The 20,415-nt window shown below is 53.1% G+C and overlaps 1 protein-coding gene across 1 annotated transcript in view; it reads left to right on the plus strand.

The window, feature by feature from the left end:
• The first annotated feature begins 426 nt into the window (after positions 1-426).
• LOC139255401 (nucleolar protein 9-like) overlaps positions 427-20,415 on the plus strand; it is a 38,164-nt gene continuing 18,175 nt past the window's right edge. The window contains exons 1-6 of the mRNA XM_070873915.1: positions 427-538; positions 600-1,097; positions 4,290-4,727; positions 9,314-9,421; positions 12,511-12,652; positions 18,343-18,535. Coding sequence (XP_070730016.1) covers positions 427-538; positions 600-1,097; positions 4,290-4,727; positions 9,314-9,421; positions 12,511-12,652; positions 18,343-18,535 — 1,491 coding nt within the window. The remainder of the gene's footprint in view (positions 539-599; positions 1,098-4,289; positions 4,728-9,313; positions 9,422-12,510; positions 12,653-18,342; positions 18,536-20,415) is intronic.

A 20,415-nucleotide genomic window follows, 5' to 3' on the forward strand; every position in this document is an offset into this window, starting at 1 on the left:
GATGAGAGGGGATCTCATAGAAACATATAAAATTCTGACGGGACGGGACAGGTTAGATGCAGGAAGAATGTTCGCGATGTTGGGGAAATCCAGAACCAGGGGACACAGTCTAAGGATAAGGGGTAGGTCATTTAGGACCGAGATGAGGAGAAACTTCTTCACTCAGAGAGTTGTTAACCTGTGGAGTTCCCTACCGCAGAGAGTTGTTGATGCCAGTTCATTGGATATATTCAAGAGGGAGTTAGATATGGCCCTTACGGCGAAAGGGATCAAGGGGTATGGAGAGAAAGCAGGAAAGGGGTACTGAGGTGAATGATCAGCCATGATCTAATTGAATGGTGGTGCAGGCTCGAATGGCCTACTCCTGCACCAATTGTCTATGGCCACCGATCAACAGTGGAGCCCGTGTGCTGCGCCTTGACCAAGATGGCCGCCAGTGACGGAACAGTGCGCTATTCCTCGACCAAGATGGCCGCCAGCGACCGAACGCCGCGCTGTTGCTCGACCAAGATGGCCGCCAGCGACCGAACGCCGCGCGGTTCCTTGACCAAGATGGCCGCCGGCGACCAGTGGAGCCGGTGCGTGGCTCCTTGACCAAGATGGCCGCCCCCACCCAGCCCTGGCGGGACGCTCGCCGCAGGGGGAGCCCGAGCGAGCGAGCGAGAGAGCGGACGGAGCAAGTTGCGGACACGCGGTGTTTGGAAGGCATTTTTTCCACAGACACACAGTGAAAAACATCCGTAAAACAGACTGTGAGGGGCGGCACCGGACTGAGGATCCAGGGAGGGTGGTGTCCGAGTGTCCCGGGGGGCTGGAGCAGGACAAACCCCGGCCCGGCCCGGCCCTGGGGCTGGAGCAGGACAAACCCCGGCCCGGCCCGGCCCTGGGGCTGGAGCAGGACAAACCCCGGCCCGGCCCGGCCCTGGGGCTGGAGCAGGACAAACCCCGGCCCGGCCCGGCCCTGGGGCTGGAGCAGGACAAACCCCGGCCCGGCCCTGGCGCCCAGCCGCCCTCCCAGCTGCACGGCGCCACGCTGGGCTATTTCCGCAGGGTGGGAGACACCCTGGACCAAGGCTTCGAGGATCAGGGGGAGAAAGGTGAGGATAAGGTCAGGGGGGGCGCTGATCGTTGGCCTCAGTGCCCCTTGGGGGGGTGAGGGAGGGGATGATTGATTGTTGGCCTCAGTGCCCCTTGGGGGGTGAGGGAGGGGCTAATTGTTGGCCTCAGTGCCCCTTGGGGGGTGAGGGAGGGGCTGATTGTTGGCCTCAGTGCCCCTTGGGGGGTGAGGGAGGGGCTAATTGTTGGCCTCAGTGCCCCTTGGGGGTGAGGGAGGGGCTTATAGTTGGCCTCAGGGTCCCTTGGGGGTGAGGGAGGGGCTTATAATTGGCCTCAGTGCCCCGTGGGGGTGAGGGAGGGGCTGATCATTGGCCTCAGTGCCCCTTGGGGTGAGGGAGAGACTTACAGTTGGCCTCAGTACCCCCTGGTTGCGGGGGGGAAGGACCATAGTTGGTGTCAGTGCCCTGGTGGTGGGAGGAGGGGCTACAGTTGGCCTCAGTGCCCTGGTGGTGGGGGAGGGGCTACAGTTGGCCTCAGTGCCCTGGTGGTGGGAGGAGGGGCTACAGTTGGCCTCAGTGCCCTGGTGGTGGGAGGAGGGGCTACAGTTGGCCTCAGTGCCCTGGTGGTGGGGGAGGGGCTACAGTTGGCCTCAGTGCCCCCTGGTTGGTGGGGGAGAGGCTACAGTTGGCCTCAGTGCCCTGGTGGTGGGGGAGGGGCTACAGTTGGCCTCAGTGCCCCCTGGTTGGTGGGGGGGAGAGGGATGACCAGGACCTGATCTGGGTTGGACTGTGATGCCTGCTGTGCCCTGATGCCCTCCTCATCACTCGGCGCACGGCTGAGGCATCAGATGGCTGCTGGCGTCCGAGGGACCCATTACCGTTTTCCCCCCCACCCCCCACTCTCCCCCTCCCCTCCCACCCCATCCCATCCCATCCTATCTCCCAACAAGAAGCCAGCGCTTAAACCAGGGAGGGTTCCTGCTCCTGATCACCTTGCAGTGACGCTTGTTGGAAAGTACATGGCGGGGGTTGGCCATAATCCGAGATGGCCTGTGATGCATCTCATGGCCAAATATCCACCCCACACTCGCTGTCCGTGCAACTCACAAATCTAGGCTGGCAGTACTGAGGGAGTGCCGCACTGTCGGAGGGACAGTACTGAGGGAGCGCCTCACTGTCGGAGGGGCAGTACCGAGGGAGCGCCTCACTGTCGGAGGGGCAGTACTGAGGGAGCGCCTCACTGTCGGAGGGGCAGTACTGAAGGAGCGCTGCACTGTCGGAGGGGCAGTACTGAGGGAGCGCCGCACTGTCGGAGGGGCAGTACTGAGGGAGTGCCGCACTGTCGGAGGGGCAGTACTGAGGGAGTGCCGCACTGTCGGAGGGGCAGTACCGAGGGAGCGTCTCACTGTCGGACGGACAGTAGTGAGGGAGTGCCGCACTGTCGGAGGGGCAGTACTGAGGGAGCGCCTCACTGTCGGAGGGGCGGTACTGAGGGAGCGCCTCACTGTCGGAGGGGCAGTACTGAGGGAGCGCCGCACTGTCGGAGGGGCAGTACTGAGGGAGCGCCTCACTGTCGGAGGGGCAGTACTGAGGGGGGGCAGTACTGAGGGAGTGCCGCACTGTCGGAGGGGCAGTACCGAGGGAGCGTCTCACTGTCGGACGGACAGTAGTGAGGGAGTGCCGCACTGTCGGAGGGGCAGTACTGAGGGAGCGCCTCACTGTCGGAGGGGCGGTACTGAGGGAGCGCCTCACTGTCGGAGGGGCAGTACTGAGGGGGGGCAGTACTGAGGGAGTGCCGCACTGTCGGAGGGGGCAGTACTGAGGGAGCGCCGCACTGTCGGAGGGGCAGTACTGAGGGAGCGCCGCACTGTCGGAGGGGCAGTACTGAGGGAGCGCCGCACTGTCGGAGGAGCAGTACTGAAGGAGCGCTGCACTGTCGGAGGGGCAGTACTGAGGGAGCGCCGCACTGTCGGAGGGGCAGTACTGAGGGAGTGCCACACTGTCGGAGGGGCAGTACTGAGGGAGCGCCACACTGTCGGAGGGGCAGTACTGAGGGAGTGCCACACTGTCGGAGGTGCCACATTTCAGATGAGACCCCATCTGCCCCCTCAGGCGAACGTAAAAGATCCCATGACACTATTTCAAAGCGGGGGGGGGGAGGGGGGGTGAGTTATCCCTGGGGTCCTGGGGCCAATATTTATCCCTCAATCAACATAACAAAAACAGATTATCTGGGTCATTATCACATCGCTGTGTGTGGGAGCTTGCTGTGCGCAAATTGGCGTTTCCCACAATACAACAGTGTCTACACTCCCAAAAGTACTTCATTGGCTGTTAAGTGCTTTGAGACGTCCGATGGGCGTGAAAGGTGCTATATAAATGTAAGATTCTGAGGGAGCTTGACAAGGTGGATGCAGAGAGGATGTTTCCCCTTGTGGGGGACTCTAGAACTAGGGGGGGGGGCATAGTCTCTGAATGAGGGGCCGCCCATTTAAAACTGAGATGAGGAGGAATCCCTTCTCTGGGAGGGTTGTAAATCTGTGGAATTCTCTGCCCCAGAGAGCTGTGGAGGCTGGGCCATTGAATATAGTATTAGGCGGTCCCGCGTGTGGAAAATGGCCGGCTTCAGCACCAAAGAGAAAAGGAATTGTCACGTGTTTCCATGAGCGACCTGAGGTTCCAGGTCCTGAACTCGATCTTGAAGGGTGGAAGAGGCCCTGTGCGTGGATTCTTTTAACGTGGGGCTGGCCATTGCACACCAGCCACCACACGGGGCTCGACGGAGCACGGCCTTGGTCCAGTGGCGAGGGTTGTCCCAAGACGACTGGAGACCAGCTCGGCTGCACGGGCCTGAATGACGCTTCTGTGCGGTGGACCCTGCAAAATCCTGAACCCACGACCTTCTGACTGCAGAGAGATGAAATAATGATCTCAATTTCATGCCCATTGATGGAATGCATATGCGCTTAAGGCGGAGATAGACAGATTTCTGAGCGATAAGGGAGTAAAGGGTGACGGGAAGTGGAGCTGAGTCCGGGGTCAGATCAGCCGTGATCATCATAGACAGTCCCTCGAAACGAGGATGACTTGCTTCCACGCCAAAAAGGCCCGTCCATAGGCCACGATCTTATTGCGAGCCTGCTCCTATTTCTGATGTTGTCTTGTCTTTCTCCGCCCGCTGCTAACCTCTGACCCTCTCTTCTCCCGCCCCCGCCACACTTGTGTCTTTCCCAGAGCTCTTCATCACCAACGTCTTGGACGAAGTGCGGGGCCAGGAGCTGAAGCTGTGCACCGACCCCTCGGTCAGCCTGGTGCTGGAGCGGCTGCTGGGGCAGTGCGGGGCCCCCGGACTGCGGCGTTTCCTGGCCGGCCTGCGGCCCCACTACGCCCACCTCACCTGCCACCGGTGCGGGGCTCACGTGGTACAGACGGCGCTGGCGCAGGCGGCCCGGCTATCGGCCCAGCTCGGCGACGTGGAGGAGGAGGAGGAGGGGGGCGGGAGCCTGGAGCAGCTGATCGAGGAGCTGAGCGCCGGCGCGCGCCAGCGCTTCCTCGCGTACGCGCGCGACACCCACGGGAGCTTCGTGCTGCGGACCCTGCTGCAGGTGCTGGGCGGGGCCCTCCTGGGCGCGGAGAGGGCGAAGGGAAACCCTCGCAAGAAGTCTCCCCGCGGTGAGTAACACGCACCGGGGAAATCCACTCGCTGCTTCACGATCTCGTTTCCTCTCCGCTCGCTGCTGGGGCAAGGCCACCTGATTTCAGCTGTGAACCCCTCGATTATATTCCAGCCTGTAACTCACTCCCGGGTATCTGTTATTCTATATATAAACCCCCGAACCCCTCAATTAGATTCCAGTCTGTAACTCACTCCCGGGTATCTGTTATTCTATATATAAACCCCCGAACCCCTCGATTAGATTCCAGCCTGTAACTCACTCCCGGGTATCTGTTAGTCTATATATAAACCCCCCGAACCCCTCGATTATATTCCAGCCTGTAACTCACTCCCGGGTATCTGTTATTCTATATATAAACCCCCCGAACCCCTCGATTAGATTCCAGTCTGTAACTCACTCCCGGGGTATCTGTTATTCTATATATAAACCCCCCGAACCCCTCGATTAGATTCCAGCCTGTAACTCACTCCCGGGTATCTGTTATTCTATATATAAACCCCCCGAACCCCTCGATTATATTCCAGCCTGTAACTCACTCCCGGGTATCTGTTATTCTATATATAAACCCCCTGAACCCCTCGATTAGATTCCAGCCTGTAACTCACTCCCGGGTATCTGTTATTCGATATATAAACCCCCCGAACCCCTCGATTAGATTCCAGCCTGTAACTCACTCCCGGGGTATCTGTTATTCTAGATATAAACCCCCCGAGCCCCTCGATTAGATTCCAGCCTGTAACTCACTCCCGGGTATCTGTTATTCTAGATATAAACCCCCCCGAGCCCCTCGATTAGATTCCAGCCTGTAACTCACTCCCGGGTATCTGTTATTCTAGATATAAACCCCCCCGAGCCCCTCAATTAGATTCCAGCCTGTAACTCACTCCCGGGTATCTGTTGTTCTATATATAAACCCCCCCTCGAACCCCTCGATTAGATTCCAGCGAGTAACTAACTCCCGGGGTATGTTAATCGATATATAAACCCCCTGAGCCCCTCGATTAGATTCCAGCCTGTAACTCACTCCCGGGTATCTGTTATTTTATATATAAACCCCCCCTAACCCCTCGATTCGATTCCGCCAGTAACTCACTCCCGGGTATCTGTTATTCGATATATAAACCACCTGAACCCCTCGATTAGATTCCAGCCTGTAACTCACTCCGGGTATCTGTTATTCTATATATAAACCACCGAACCTATCGATTAGATTCCAGCCTGTAACTCACTCCCGGGGATCTGTTATTCTCTATATAACCCCCACCCCCGAACCCCTCGATTAGATTCCAGCCTGTAACTCACTCCCGGGTATCTGTTATTCTATATATAAACCTCCCCTCGAACCCCTCGATTAGATTCCAGTCTGTAACTCACTCCCGGGTATCTGTTATTCTATATATAAACCCCCCCGAACACCTCGATTAGATTCCAGCCTGTAACTCACTCCCGGGTATCTGTTATTCTATATATAAACCCCCCCCCGAGCCCCTCGATTCGATTCCAGCCTGTAACTCACTCCCGGGTATCTGTTATTCTATATATAAACCCCCCCGAACCCCTCGATTAGATTCCAGCCTGTAACTCACTCCCGGATATCTGTTATTTTATATATAAACCCCCAGAACCCCGCGATTAGATTCCGCCAGTAACTCACTCCCGGGTATCTGTTATTCGATTTATAAACCACCTGAACCCCTCGATTAGATTCCAGCCTGTAACTCACTCCGGGTATCTGTTATTCTATATATAAACCACCGAACCTATCGATTAGATTCCAGCCTGTAACTCACTCCTAGGTATCTGATATTCCATATATACCCTCGCCCGCCCGCCCCCCCAGAACCCCTCGATTAGATTCTAGCCTATAACTCACTGCCCGGTATCTGTTATTGAATATATAAACCCCCGAACACCTCGATTAGATTCCCGTCTGTAACTCACTCCCGGGTATCTGTTATTCTATATATAAACCCCCTGAACCCCTCGATTAGATTCCAGCCTGTAACTCACTCCCGGGTATCTGTTATTCTATATATAAACCCCCTGAACCCCTCGATTAGATTCCAGCCTGTAACTCACTCCCGGGTATCTGTTATTCGATATATAAACCACCTGAACCCCTCGATTAGATTCCAGCCTGTAACTCACTCCGGGTATCTGTTATTCTATATATAAACCACCGAACCTATCGATTAGATTCCAGCCTGTAACTCACTCCCGGGTATCTGTTATTCTATATATAAACCCCCGAACCCCTCGATTAGATTCCAGTCTGTAACTCACTCCCGGGTATATGTTATTCTATGTATAAACCACCAGAACCCCTCGACTGGATTTAAGCCTGTAACTCACTCCCGGGTATCTGTTATTCTCTATATAACCCCCACCCCCGAACCCCTCGATTAGATGCCAGCCTGTAACTCACTCCAGAGTATCTGTTATTCTATATATAAACCCCCCGAAACCCTCGATTAGATTCCAGCCTGTAACTCACTCCCGTGTATCTGTTATTCTATATATAAACCCCCGAACCCCTCGATTAGATTCCAGCCTGTAACTCACTCCCGGGTATCTGTTATTCTCTATATAAACCCCCCGAACTCCTCAATTAGATTCCAGCCTGTAACTCACTCCCGAGTATCTGTTATTCTATATATAAACCCCCGAACCCCTCGATTAGATTCCAGTCTGTAACTCACTCCCGGGTATATGTTATTCTATGTATAAACCACCAGAACCCCTCGACTGGATTTAAGCCTGTAACTCACTCCCGGGTATCTGTTATTCTCTATATAACCCCCACCCCCGAACCCCTCGATTAGATGCCAGCCTGTAACTCACTCCAGAGTATCTGTTATTCTATATATAAACCCCCCGAACCCTTCGATTCGATTCCAGCCTGTAACTCACTCCCGGGTGTCTGTGATTCTATATATAAACCCCCCCAAACCCCTCGATTAGATTCCAGCCTGTAACTCACTCCCGGGTATCTGTTATTCTCTATATAAACTCCCCGAACTCCTCAATTAGATTCCAGCCTGTAACTCACTCCCGAGTATCTGTTATTCTATATATAAACCCCCGAACCCCTCGATTAGATTCCAGCCAGTAACTCACTCCCGGGTATCTGTTATTCTATATATAAACCCCCCCGAACCCCTCGATTAGATTCCAGCCTGTAACTCACTCCCAGGTATCTGTTATTCTATATATAAACCCCCCGAACCCCTCGATTAGATTCCAGTCTGTAACTCACTCCCGGGTATCTGTTATTCTATATATAAACCCCCCCGAACCCCTCGATTAGATTCCAGCCTGTAACTCACTCCCGGGTATCCGTTATTCTATATATAAACCCCCCGAACCCCTCGATTAGATTCCAGCCTGTAACTCACTCTCGTGTATTCCGTTATTCTATATATAAACCCCCCCGAACCCCTCGATTAGATTCCAGCCTGTAACTCACTCCCGGGTATCCGTTATTCTATATATAAACTCCCCCGAACCCTTCGATTAGATTCCAGCCTGTAACTCACTCTCGTGTATCTGTTATTCTATATATAAACCCCGCCGAACCCCTCGATTAGATTCCAGCCTGTAACTCACTCCCGGGTATGTTATTCTATATATAAACCCCCCCGAACCCCTCGATTAGATTCCAGCCTGTAACTCACTCCCGGGTATCCGTTATTCTGTATATAAACCCCCCCGAACCTCTCGATTAGATTCCAGCCTGTAACTCACTCCCGGGTATCTGTTATTCTGTATATAAACCCCCAAACCCCTCGATTAGATTCCAGCCTGTAACTCACTCCCGGGTATCTGTTATTCTCTATATAAACCCCCCGAACTCCTCAATTAGATTCCAGCCTGTAACTCACTCCCGAGTATCTGTTATTCTATATATAAACCCCCCGAACCCCTCGATTAGATTCCAGTCTGTAACTCACTCCCGGGTATCTGTTATTCTATATATAAACCCCCCCGAACCCCTCGATTAGATTCCAGCCTGTAACTCACTCCCGGGTATCCGTTATTCTATATATAAACCCCCCGAACCCCTCGATTAGATTCCAGCCTGTAACTCACTCTCGTGTATTCCGTTATTCTATATATAAACCCCCCCGAACCCCTCGATTAGATTCCAGCCTGTAACTCACTCCCGGGTATCCGTTATTCTATATATAAACTCCCCCGAACCCTTCGATTAGATTCCAGCCTGTAACTCACTCTCGTGTATCTGTTATTCTATATATAAACCCCGCCGAACCCCTCGATTAGATTCCAGCCTGTAACTCACTCCCGGGTATGTTATTCTATATATAAACCCCCCCGAACCCCTCGATTAGATTCCAGCCTGTAACTCACTCCCGGGTATCCGTTATTCTGTATATAAACCCCCCCGAACCTCTCGATTAGATTCCAGCCTGTAACTCACTCCCGGGTATCTGTTATTCTATATATAAACCCCCGAACCCCTCGATTAGATTCCAGCCTGTAACTCACTTCCGCGCATTATCTGTTCTATTTTTAAACCACCCGGACCCATATTGCTTGCTGACAGTTCTTGGTTACTTTCAGCGGGGAAGCAGGATAACCGTCTTGGAAAGGTTACGGACTTTGCCGTCCCGGAAGGTTTCTTGGCTGAACTGCGCGAGTTGGCAAAGCTACTGGAGGCAAATGTGAAAGGTGAGGCATCAGGATCTTTAGCAGAGCATCCATCGCGAATACAGACACCCACTGAGGTCTGCTCATGGACCCAGAGAGAGAGAGAGACACTCACTGAGACACACTCTGACCCCTGACATAGGCAGCCCAATCTGACCGAAGAGGCTTGTCTGTGGCTACAACACACCACGCTGGGTACAGGTATAGTGTTTATAAGCACTACAGATTTTATGACGTGGTTTGCATCTAGTACAAAGAAGTAATACTTAACAAGGCGATGGTTGACAGTCTGTTCCTTGAAACCTCGGCGGAAGCCCACTGCGTGACTGCGACATGTTCTCGTGCTGTGTTCTGTTGACTGTAGTTCTCTCCCACTCTGTCTCTGTGTTCGCGCTGCCTTCGGGGTTCAATAGCTGCTTCTCTTATACCTTTTTTCTCCCCTTTCAAGTACTCGTGACAGCTTGCAGCTGCCTGGCCACCCGTTACATCCGTTACAATACTCTCGTTATTAATTCAAGCACTTGCCCGACCTTCAGTGGATGAAGGGACCGAGTGTAATGTAGCCAAGTTTGCTGATGGTACAAAGATGGGTGGGAAAACAGGTTGTGAGGAGGACACACAAAATCTGCAAAGGGATATAGACAGACTAAGTGAGTGGGCAAAAATTTGGCAGATGGAGTATAATGTGGGAAAATGTGAGGTTATCCACTTTGGCAGAAGAAATAGAAAAGGAAATTGCAATTTAAATGGAGAAAAATTGCAAAGTGCTGCAGTACAGAGGGACCTGGGGGTCCTTGTGCATGAAACACAAAAAGTGAGTCTGCAGGTACAGCAAGTGATCAGGAAGGCCAATGGAATGTTGGCCTTTATTGCAAAGGGGGATGGAGTATAAAAGCAGAGAAGTCCTGCTACAACTGTACAGGGTATTGGTGAGGCCACACCTCTGGAGTACTGCGTGCAGTTTTGGTCTCAGTATTTAAGGAAGGATATACTGGCATTGGAGACAGTTCAGAGAAGGTTCACTCGGTTGATTCCGGAGATGAGGGGGTTGACTTATGAGGATAGGTTGAGTAGGTTAGGCCGATAATCATTGGAGTTCAGAAGAATGATTTCTTATCGAAACATACAAGATATTGAGGGGGCTCGACAAGATGGATGCGGAGAGGATGTTTCCACTCATAGGGGAAACTAAAACTAGAATAAGGGGCCGCCCATTTAAAACTGAGATGAGGAGGAATTTCTTCTCTCAGAGGGTTGTAAATCTGGAATTCTCTGCCCCAGAGAGCTGTGGAGGCTGGGTCATTGAATATATTTAAAGTGGAGACAGTCAGATTTTTGAGCGATAAGGGAGTGAAGGGTTATGGGGAGTGGGCAGGGAAGTAGAGCTGAGTCCATGATCGGATCAGCCATGATCGTATTAAATGGCGGAGCAGGCTCGAGGGGCCGAATGGCCGACTCCTGCTCCTATTTCTTATGTTCAACAGCTTATCTCGCTCTCCTCCTTTTTGCAGAAGGGGCCATTCTTCTCTCAGAACTTTTTACACCGATAATTACACACAACTTTCATAGTTTGTTACCTCGCCTAGTCTTGCAATTTAAGCGATAAGAAATGGTATCTCATTTCGTGGCTAATTAACATTCTGTCCTTGACTGCATCCTGGACTCGAACAGAACAGAACATTCTCGGTACTTCAGCGCGTTACAGCAGTTAGCATAATATTGACTTAATTTACCATCATGCTTTGCTTCTCAGCTTTTCCCACACACTGACTCCCCCCCCCCCCCCCCCCCCAGCCCTGGAGACATACGCTGAGAGACTGACGCAGTGTTACAAGAGTTGGTCTTCTGGAAGCCCAACTGTGTAAAATCATGAAGGGTTTAGATAGTGAATAAAGAAGACTGTTTCCAATGGCTGAAGGGCCGATAACCAGTACAAGAATAACCAGTAGGAATAAACGGGTCATTTTGGGGTTGGCAGGCTGTAACTAGTGGGGTACTGCAAGGATTGGTGCTGGGGCCCCACTATTCACAGTCTATGTCGATGATTTGGATGAGGGGACCGAGTGTAATATATCCAAGTTTGCTGATGATACAAAGCTCGGTGGGAAAGTAATTTATGGAAGGTTAATGCAGCAAGGGTGCAAAGGGACACAGACAGGTTAAGTGAGTGGGCAAGAACATGGCAGATGGAATATAATGTGGAGAAATGTGAAGTTATCCACTTCGGTTGGAAAAATAGAAAAGCAGAGTATTTTTTAAATGGCAAGAGATTGGGAAATGTTGGTGTTCGGAGGGACCCGGGTGTTCTTGTACACCAATCACTGAACGTTAACATGCAGGTACAGCAAGTGATTAAGAAAGCAAATAGTATGTTGGCCTTTATTACAGGAGGATTTGAGTCTAAGAGTAAAGACGCCTTACTGCGATTATATCGGGTCCTGGTGAGACCACACCTGGAGTATTGTGTACAGTTTGGGTCTCCTTACCTAAGGAAGGATATAATTGCCATAGAGGGAGTGCGGTGAAGGTTCACCAGACTGATTCCTGGGATGGGGGGATTGTCCTATGAGGAGAGATTGATTAGACTGGGCCGATATTCTCTAGAGTTTAGAAGAATGAGAGGTGATCTCATTGAAACATACACAATTCTTACCGGGCTTGACAGGGTAGATGCAGGGAGGGTGTTTCCCCCCCCCCGGGCTGGGGAGTCTAGAACCAGGGGTCACACAGTCTCAGGATAAGGGCTCGGCCATTTAGGACTGAGATGAGGAGAAACTTCTTCACTCAGAGGGTGGTGAATCTTTGGAATTCTCTGCCCCAGAGGGCTGTGGAGGCTCAGTCTTTGAGTATATTCAAGACAGAGATCGATAGATTTTTGGATATTAAGGGAATCGAGGGATATGGGGACAGTGCAGGAAAGTGGAGTTGAGGTAGAAGATCAGCCGCGATCGTAGTATTGAATGGCGGAGCAGGCTCGAGGGGCCAAATGGCCGACTACTACTCCTATTTCTTATGCCCCCTATCCTCGGGTTTGAGCACCTTGTTGTCTTGCTGCTTGCGTGCTTCTGTCGTGCAGAAACAAACTATTTCTCCCCATTTGTCCCCCACAGTGTTCGTGACCAATCCCACAGCCAGCCCGGTGTTCCAAGTCGCCCTGCAGGTCCTGCGGCGGAAGGAGCCGACTGTCGCCAGCGAGCTGTGCGCCGCCGTAGTCGGATATCTGGGGTCGCTGGGCCAGCCGGGTCAAAGCAGGTATCCATGTGGCTTTTATGGGGCTAGACTTTCCACTATGGTCGCTGCCGCCCAAAAATGGGCGATATTTCCGGCCTTCGTGCTCTTTTTATTTTTCAGGATCACTGTAATATCGTCCATTTAAAAAAATGCTAGTTTCGCCTATTTAATTTGGGTGATAGTGAAATGGACCAGAGCAATGTATTTAGTCTTGCAAGGCTGGCGTCCATAGTAACGGCCGTTCTGCGCATGCGCGTTTTTTTTTTCCGGGCAGTTCTGCGCATGCGCGGTTTCTTTTCAAGCACTTCTGTGTGTGCGCGTATTTTTTTCAGGCAGTTCTGCGCATGTGCGTTTTTTTTTTCCGGGCAGTTCTGCGCATGCGCGTTTTCTTTTCAGGCACTTCTGTGTTTGCGCATTTTTTTTTTCAGGCAGTTCTGCGCATGTGCGTTTTTTTCAGGCAGTTCTGCGCATGCGCGTTTTTTTTCAGGCAGTTCTGCGCATGCGCGTTTTTTTTCCAGGCACTTAACTTTTCCCACAGGAGTTGACAGAGGGAACAGGGGACCTGGTCCCCATCAATAACATTATAGAACCTTTCTTTTATTCTAGCCCCTGTTGCTTTATCAAATAAAATCCATCGGCCAACTGAGGTGAACTCCATTTCCTTCCCCGTGGGATGACATACCCTAGTTCTGCTTCTACTTGTACTGTGGACCGGAGGAGGAAAAAAGCCATGATTAATATTAACCCTGACATTACAGCAATGTACTTGTCTATAACTTTTTTCTCATTTTATTCTCCCATTTCTATTCTGCAGCATGTGATTAGTGGTCAATACTGGTTGAGAAATTACAGGCCCTGTCACTATAAATCGCAATAAGTACCCTGAGTTTTTCCTCAACAAATACAAATGTGGTCAGGTGATTGGCAAGCGTCAAAAAGGCCCTTATAATCATTCTCAAATTGATTCTCCCGGCAGCCTTTTATTACAGATCCTCCCCGTAGTGCCGAGTTATTGCGGCTTTTCTTCAGTGTATTTTTGGGCCAGCGATCATTGGGGAGAATTATGGGTGAAATGCCGAAAGTAGCGCTCGCCGATAATCTGGGCCATAATCGGGCGCAAGTTTCCATTATGAGCACTATTCTCGGCCTTGCACAAGGATGACGTCATATTTTCTTTTAAGTAGGCCGATGTAGCTCATTCACGTGTGCTGAAAGTTGGGCCGGTGATAAGTGGGCTATAATCGGGCGCTAGTTTCCACTTTTCAGCAAATATGGGCGATAGCCTGCATCTCAACGCGCTTATGGGTGCTAAATGGGCGATGATGTCCCGAAAGTCTAGCCCTATGTTTCTTCAACCCCCTCCAAGAGACTTCTGCTACTAAATACCCAACAGGTGATCGGAGGATCCTGCAGATCCCCTGGGAGGACAGACGCACCAACGTTAGCGTCCTCGACCAGGCCAACATCCCCAGTATCGAAGCACTGACCACACACTCGACCAGCTCCATTGGGCAGGGCCACATTGTCTGCATGCCGGACACAAGATTCCCAAAGCAAGCGCTCTATTTGGAACTCCCACACGGCAAGCGAGCCCCAGGGTGGGCAGAGGAAACGTTACAAGGGACCACCCTCAAAGCCTCCCTGATAAAGTGCAACATCCCCCACCGACACCTGGGAGTCCCCGGGCCCAAAGACCAGTCTGCCCTCAGTGGAGGAAGTGCATCCGGGAGGGGCGCTGAGCACCTCGAGTCTCGTCGCCGAGAGCGCGCAGAAAGCAAGCGCAGGCAGCGGAAGGAGCGTGCGGCAAACCAGTCCCACCCTCCCCTTCCCTCAACCACTGTCTGTCCCACCTGTGACAGGGACCGTGGTTCCTGTATTGGGCTGTTCAGCCACCTGAGGACTCACTTTTAGAGTGAAGGCAAGTCTTCCTCGACTCCGAGGGACTGCCTATGATGACGAGGTGATCGGAAGTTCGGGAGTATCTGAGTCGTACATCTCGATTCCCTTCACATTCAGTCACTTGTCCTGAAACGCAGTCACTGCTGTTATGTAGACAAGCCATCCATCCAGTGTAAAGCAGGATCCCACAGCGCCCAATGACAGATTCATCTGGGGTTTCTTTTGGCAGTGTTGGCTGAGGGAGGCGAGTTGGATCCAGGGGAGAGCTCCGTAGGGAACTTTTAACTTCCACCTGGTTCGGTTTCACGTCTCGCCCGAAGGACGGCACCTCCGGCAGTGCGGCACTCTCTCCGTCGTGCGGGTCTCCTGACTCGGAGGGGGAGAGCGAGACTGACTGAGCCAAGCCGAGAGGGTACCTCAGGGAGACTGCCGACCATCTGGAGACTCCCGGCGGACGTGTCAGAGTGACGTCAGTCCGCCTGCCCCTCTCCGCACCGCGCCTGGGAATAATGAGCATTGCCGGGAGGGTGCAGGCACGGGAAGGGAGACGGAAGGTAACAAATAAACATGGCCCCCCCCCCCACTTTGCCAGACGGTTCAACGTCCCCAGGAGCGATTGTCAAACAGAATTTGACACCGAGCCACAAAAGGAGATATTCGGGTAAGTGACCAAAAGCTTGGTCAAAGAGGTAAAAGAAAGAAAGACTTGCATTTATATAGCGCCTTTCACGACCACCGGACGTCCCAAAGAGCATTACAGCCAATGAAGTACTTTTGGAGTGTAGTCACTGTTGTAATGTGGGAAACGCAGCAGCCCATTTGCGCACAGCAAGCTCCCACACACAGCAATGTGATGACGAGATGATCAGTTTTTTTTTGTCATGTGGATTGAGGGATAAATATTGGGCCCAGGACACCGGGGATAACTCAACCCTGCTCTTCGAAGTAGGGATCTTTTACATCGACCTGAGAGGGCAAACGGAACCTCGGTTTAACGTCTCGTCCAAAAGTACGGCACCTCCAACAGTGCAGCACTCCCTCGGCCCCGCACTGAAGTGTCGGCCTTGATTTTAGTTTTGCCGTCAAGACCCTGGAGTGGGACTTGAACCCACAGCCTTCTGACTCAGGCGAGTGTGCTGCGCACTGAGCCACAGCTACACAGGTAGCTTTTAACGAGCATCTTAAAGGAGCAGAGAATTGGAGAGGTTTAGGGAGGGAGTTCCAGAGCTTGGGGCCCAGGCAGCTGAAGGCACGGCCACCAATGGTTGTGCATCCCTGATTATAATCGCTCAAGAGGCCCGAATTAGAGGAGCGCAGACATCTCGGGGGGGATTGTAGGGCTGGAGGAGATTACAGAGATAGGGAGGGGCAAGGCCATAGAGGGATTTGAACACAAGGATAAGAATTTTAATGTTGAAGCGTTGCCAGACCGGAAGCCAGTGTCGACTTAGCTACTCCAACGCACTCCTGGCTGGCCTCCCACATTCTACCCGACGTAAACTAGAGGTGATCCAAAACGCGGCTGCCCCGTGTCCTAACTCGCACCATGTCCCGCTCACCCATCATCCCCTGTGCTCGCGGCCCAGTGTCCTAACTCACACCGAGTCCCGCTCACCCATCACCCCCTGTGCTCGCTGACCTACATTGGTTCCCGGTTAAGCGACGCCTCGATTTCAAAATTCTCATCCTTGTTTACAAATCCCTCCATGGCCCTCGCCCCCTCCCTATCTCTGTAATCTCCTCCAGCCCCACAACCCCCCGAGATGTCTGCACTCCTCTAATTCTGCCCTCCTGAGCATCCCTGATTATAATCGCTCCACCATCGGTGGCCGTGCCTTCTGTTGCCTGGGCCCCAAGCTCTGGAACTCCCTCCCTAAACCTCTCCACCTCTCTACCTCTCTCTCCTCCTTCAAGACGCTCCTTAAAACCGACCTCTTTGACCAAGCTTTTGGTCATCTGCTGTAATTTCTTCTTATGTGGCTCGGGGTCAAATTTATTTGTTTTGACTTGAAACACTCCTGTGAAGCGCCTTGGGATGTTTTACTACGTTAAAGGCGCTATATAAATACAAGGTGGATGCAGAGAGGATGTTTCCACTGATGGGAGAAACTAGAACTAGGGGACATAATCTTAGAATAAGGGGCCACCCATTTAAAACTGAGATGAGGAGAAATTTCTTCTCTGAGGGTTGTGGATTTGTGGAATTCGCTGCCTCAGAGAGCTGTGGAGGCTGGGCCATTGAATAAATTTAAGACAGAGATAGACAGTTTCTTAACCGATAAGGGAGTAAAGGATTATGGGGAACAAGCAGGGAAGTGGACCTGAGTCCATGATCAGATCAGCTATGATCGTATTAAATGACGGAGCAGGCTCGAGGGGCCCAATGGCCTACTCCTGCTCCTCTTTCTTATGTTATAAGTTGTTGATGTAGATCAGTGAGCACAGGGGGTGATGGGTGAGTGGGACTCGGTGCGAGTTAGGACCCGGGGGCAGCGAGCACGGGGTGATGGGTGAGCGGGACTCGGTGCGAGTTAGGACACGGGGAAGCGAGCACAGGGGGTGATGGGTGAGTGGGACTTGGTGCGAGTTAGGACCCGGGGGCAGCGAGCACAGGGGGTGATGGGTGAGCGGACTCGGTGTGAGTTAGGACACGGGGCAGTGAGCACAGGGGGTGATGGGTGAGCGGGACTTGGTGCGAGTTAGGACACGGGGCAGCGAGCACAGGGGGTGATGGGTGAGTGGGACTGGGTGTGAGTTAGGACACGGGGCAGCGAGCACAGGGGGTGATGGGTGAGCGGGACTCGGTGCGAGTTAGGACACGGGGGCAGCGAGCACAGGGGATGATGAGTGAGCGGGACTCGGTGCGAGTTAGGACACGGGGCAGCGAGCACAGGGGGTGATGAGTGAGCGGGACTCGGTGCGAGTTAGGACACGGGGCAGCGAGCACAGGGGGTGATGGGTGAGCGGGACTCGGTGCGAGTTAGGACACGGGGCAGTGAGCACAGGGGGTGATGAGTGAGCGGGACTCGGTGCGAGTTAGGACACGGAGGCAGTGAGCACAGGGGGTGATGGGTGAGCGGGACTTGGTGCGAGTTAGGACACGGGGGCAGTGAGCACAGGGGGTGATGAGTGAGCGGGACTCGGTGCGAGTTAGGACACGGGGGCAGTGAGCACAGGGGGTGATGGGTGAGCGGGACTGGGTGCGAGTTAGGACACGGGGGCAGTGAGCACAGAGGGTGATGGGTGAGCGGGACTCGGTGCGAGTTAGGACACGGGGCAGCGAGCACAGGGGGTGATGGGTGAGCGGGACTCGGTGTGAGTTAGGACACGGGGCAGCGAGCACAAGGGGTGATGGGTGAGCGGGACTCGGTGCGAGTTAGGACACGGGGCAGTGAGCACAGGGGGTGATGGGTGAGCGGGACTCGGTGCGAGTTAGGACACGGGACAGCAGCGTTTTGAATGAGCTGAAGTTCACAGAGGGTGGAAGATGGGAGGCCAGCCAGGAGTGGGTTGGGATCGTCAAGTCTGGAGGTAAGGAAGGCGCGGACGAGGTTTTCAGCAGCGGATGAGCTGAGGCAGGGGGCGGAGACGGGCGATGTTACGGAGGTGAACAAAGGACGGTTGTTGGTGATGGAGCAGAAGTGGGGTTGGAAGGTCAGCTCGGGGTGGAATGGGACGCGACGAATGGCCTGTCGGGGAGAGGGAGCGGAGGCGTAGGCCGCTCCCACAAAACCCCTTGCAGCGTGGAGGGGGCTTCGACCAAACACCAGCCCCTCACTGCCTTTCTCCTTGTGTTTCCCACCCCCCCTTAGTCCGCTGCTGGTGTTCCTGAAGGACAAGACGAGCAGCCACCTCCTGGAGAACATCATCCAGGTGTCGGATAAGAAGCTCTTCCGGAGGCTCTACAAGTTGCACTTCAGAGGCCAGCTGGTCCCCCTGGCCCTCCACCAGGTCGCAAACTTCACCGTTCAACGGCTCGTCGAAGCCGCCCCGTCGCAGAAGCTGGTAAGTGAGGGCCCAGCGGAGAGTCCGTAGAAAAGTCACCACGCAGAAGGAGGCCATCTCGGCCCATCGTGTCCGCGCCGGCCGACCAAGAGCTACCCAGCCCAATCCCACTTTCCCGCTCTGGGTCCGTAGCCCTGCGGGTTACGGCACTTCAGGCGCACATCCAAGTACTTTTTAAATGTGGTGAGGGTTTCTGCCTCTACCCCCCCTTTCAGGCCGTGAGTTCCGCCCCAGACCCCCACCGCCCTCTGGGTGAAGACATTTCCCCTCAAATCCCCTCTAAACCGCCCCCCAATTACTTTCAATCGATGCCCCCCCTGGTTGTTGACCCCTCTGCTAAGGGGAGTAGGTCCTTCCTCTCCACTCGATCCAGGCCCCTCGTCATTTTATACACCTCAATCAGGTCTCCCCTCAGCCTCCTCTGTTCCAAAGAAAAACAACCCCAGCCGATCCAATCTTTCCTCATCGCTAAAATTCTCCCGTCCCGGCAACATCCTCGTAAATCTCCTCTGTACCCTCTCCAGAGCAACATCCTGGTAAATCTCCTCTGTACCCTCTCCAGAGCAATCACATCTGTCCTGTAATGTGGTGACCAGAACTGTGCACGCAGTACTCCAGCTGTGGCCTGACCAGTGTTTTATACAGTTCAAGCATAACCTCCCTGCTCTTGTATTCTGTGCCTCGGCTAATAAAGGCAAGTATTCCGTATGCCTTCTTAACCTCCTTATCCACCTGGCCTGCTACCTTCAGGGATCTGTGGACCTGCACTCCAAGGCCCCTCTGTTCCTCTACACCTCTCGGTACCCTCCCGTTTATTGTGTATTCCCTCGCCTTGTTGCCCCTCCCCAAATGCCTTAACTTCGCACTTTCCCGGATTGAACTCCATTCGCCACTGCTCTGCCCACCTGAGCCGTTCGTCGATATATCCCTGCAGTCGGGAGCTTCCCTCCTCGCTGTCAACCACACGGCCAGTTTTTGTAGCGAGCGATAGGGAGGGGTGAGGCCAGGGAGGGGATCTGTAAACAAGGATGAGAATTTTGAATCCCACGCCAGAGACTCCAGCCCCCTGTAATCCAGGGCCGATACTCCCCAAGTGCGCGAGTGGTGAGGGAGGCCTGGCACTGTCTGGTGTGCCGTTTTTCCGATGAGACGTTAAAACTGCGTTCCCCCGTCCGCCCTCTGGGGTGGGGCGTGAACAATCCGATGTCCGCGATTGGCCGAAGAGTAGTAGGGGAGTTCTCCCGTGACCTTGGGCTAACAGTTATCGTTAAAGAACAGGTGATCTGATCACTATCGGGGTGCTTTGTGTGGGATTTTGCTACGTGCAAATTGGGTGCTGCGTTTCCTATGTCACAACAGTGACCACACTTGAGCACCCGATTGGCTGTGAAGCGCTGTGGTGAAAGGTGCTATATAAATTCAAGTTCGTTCTACTTTCGAGATGTGTCCTGTTGCAATTATGCCCTCCAGCCATTGGTGGTGCTGCAGGCTCCGTTTCACGTCTCCCGCTCATTGTCGAGACACCCTGCACTCCAGCCACTATCACTCCCCACAGTGCTGTCGGTTTTGCGATGTAAACTGCAAGAATCTCAACTCAAATTATAACCAAACAACCTTAGCACGGGGACTGAATTCCTTCGACACACTCGAGTCCATTTTAAGGGGAAGCTAGATAAACAACAACAACTGTGTATTTATATGGCGCCTTTAACTTAGTGAAACATCCCAGGGCGCTTCACAGGAGTATTGAGAGACAAAAATTTGACCCCGAGCCGCATAAGGAGAAATTGGCGCAGGTGACCAAAAGCTTGGTCAAAGAGGTCGGTTTTAAGGAGCATCTTGAAGGAGGAAAGAGAGGTTTTTAGGGAGGGAGTTCCAGA

Source organism: Pristiophorus japonicus, unplaced genomic scaffold (assembly GCF_044704955.1).
Source record: "Pristiophorus japonicus isolate sPriJap1 unplaced genomic scaffold, sPriJap1.hap1 HAP1_SCAFFOLD_599, whole genome shotgun sequence".
Taxonomy (NCBI): Eukaryota; Metazoa; Chordata; class Chondrichthyes; family Pristiophoridae; genus Pristiophorus; species Pristiophorus japonicus.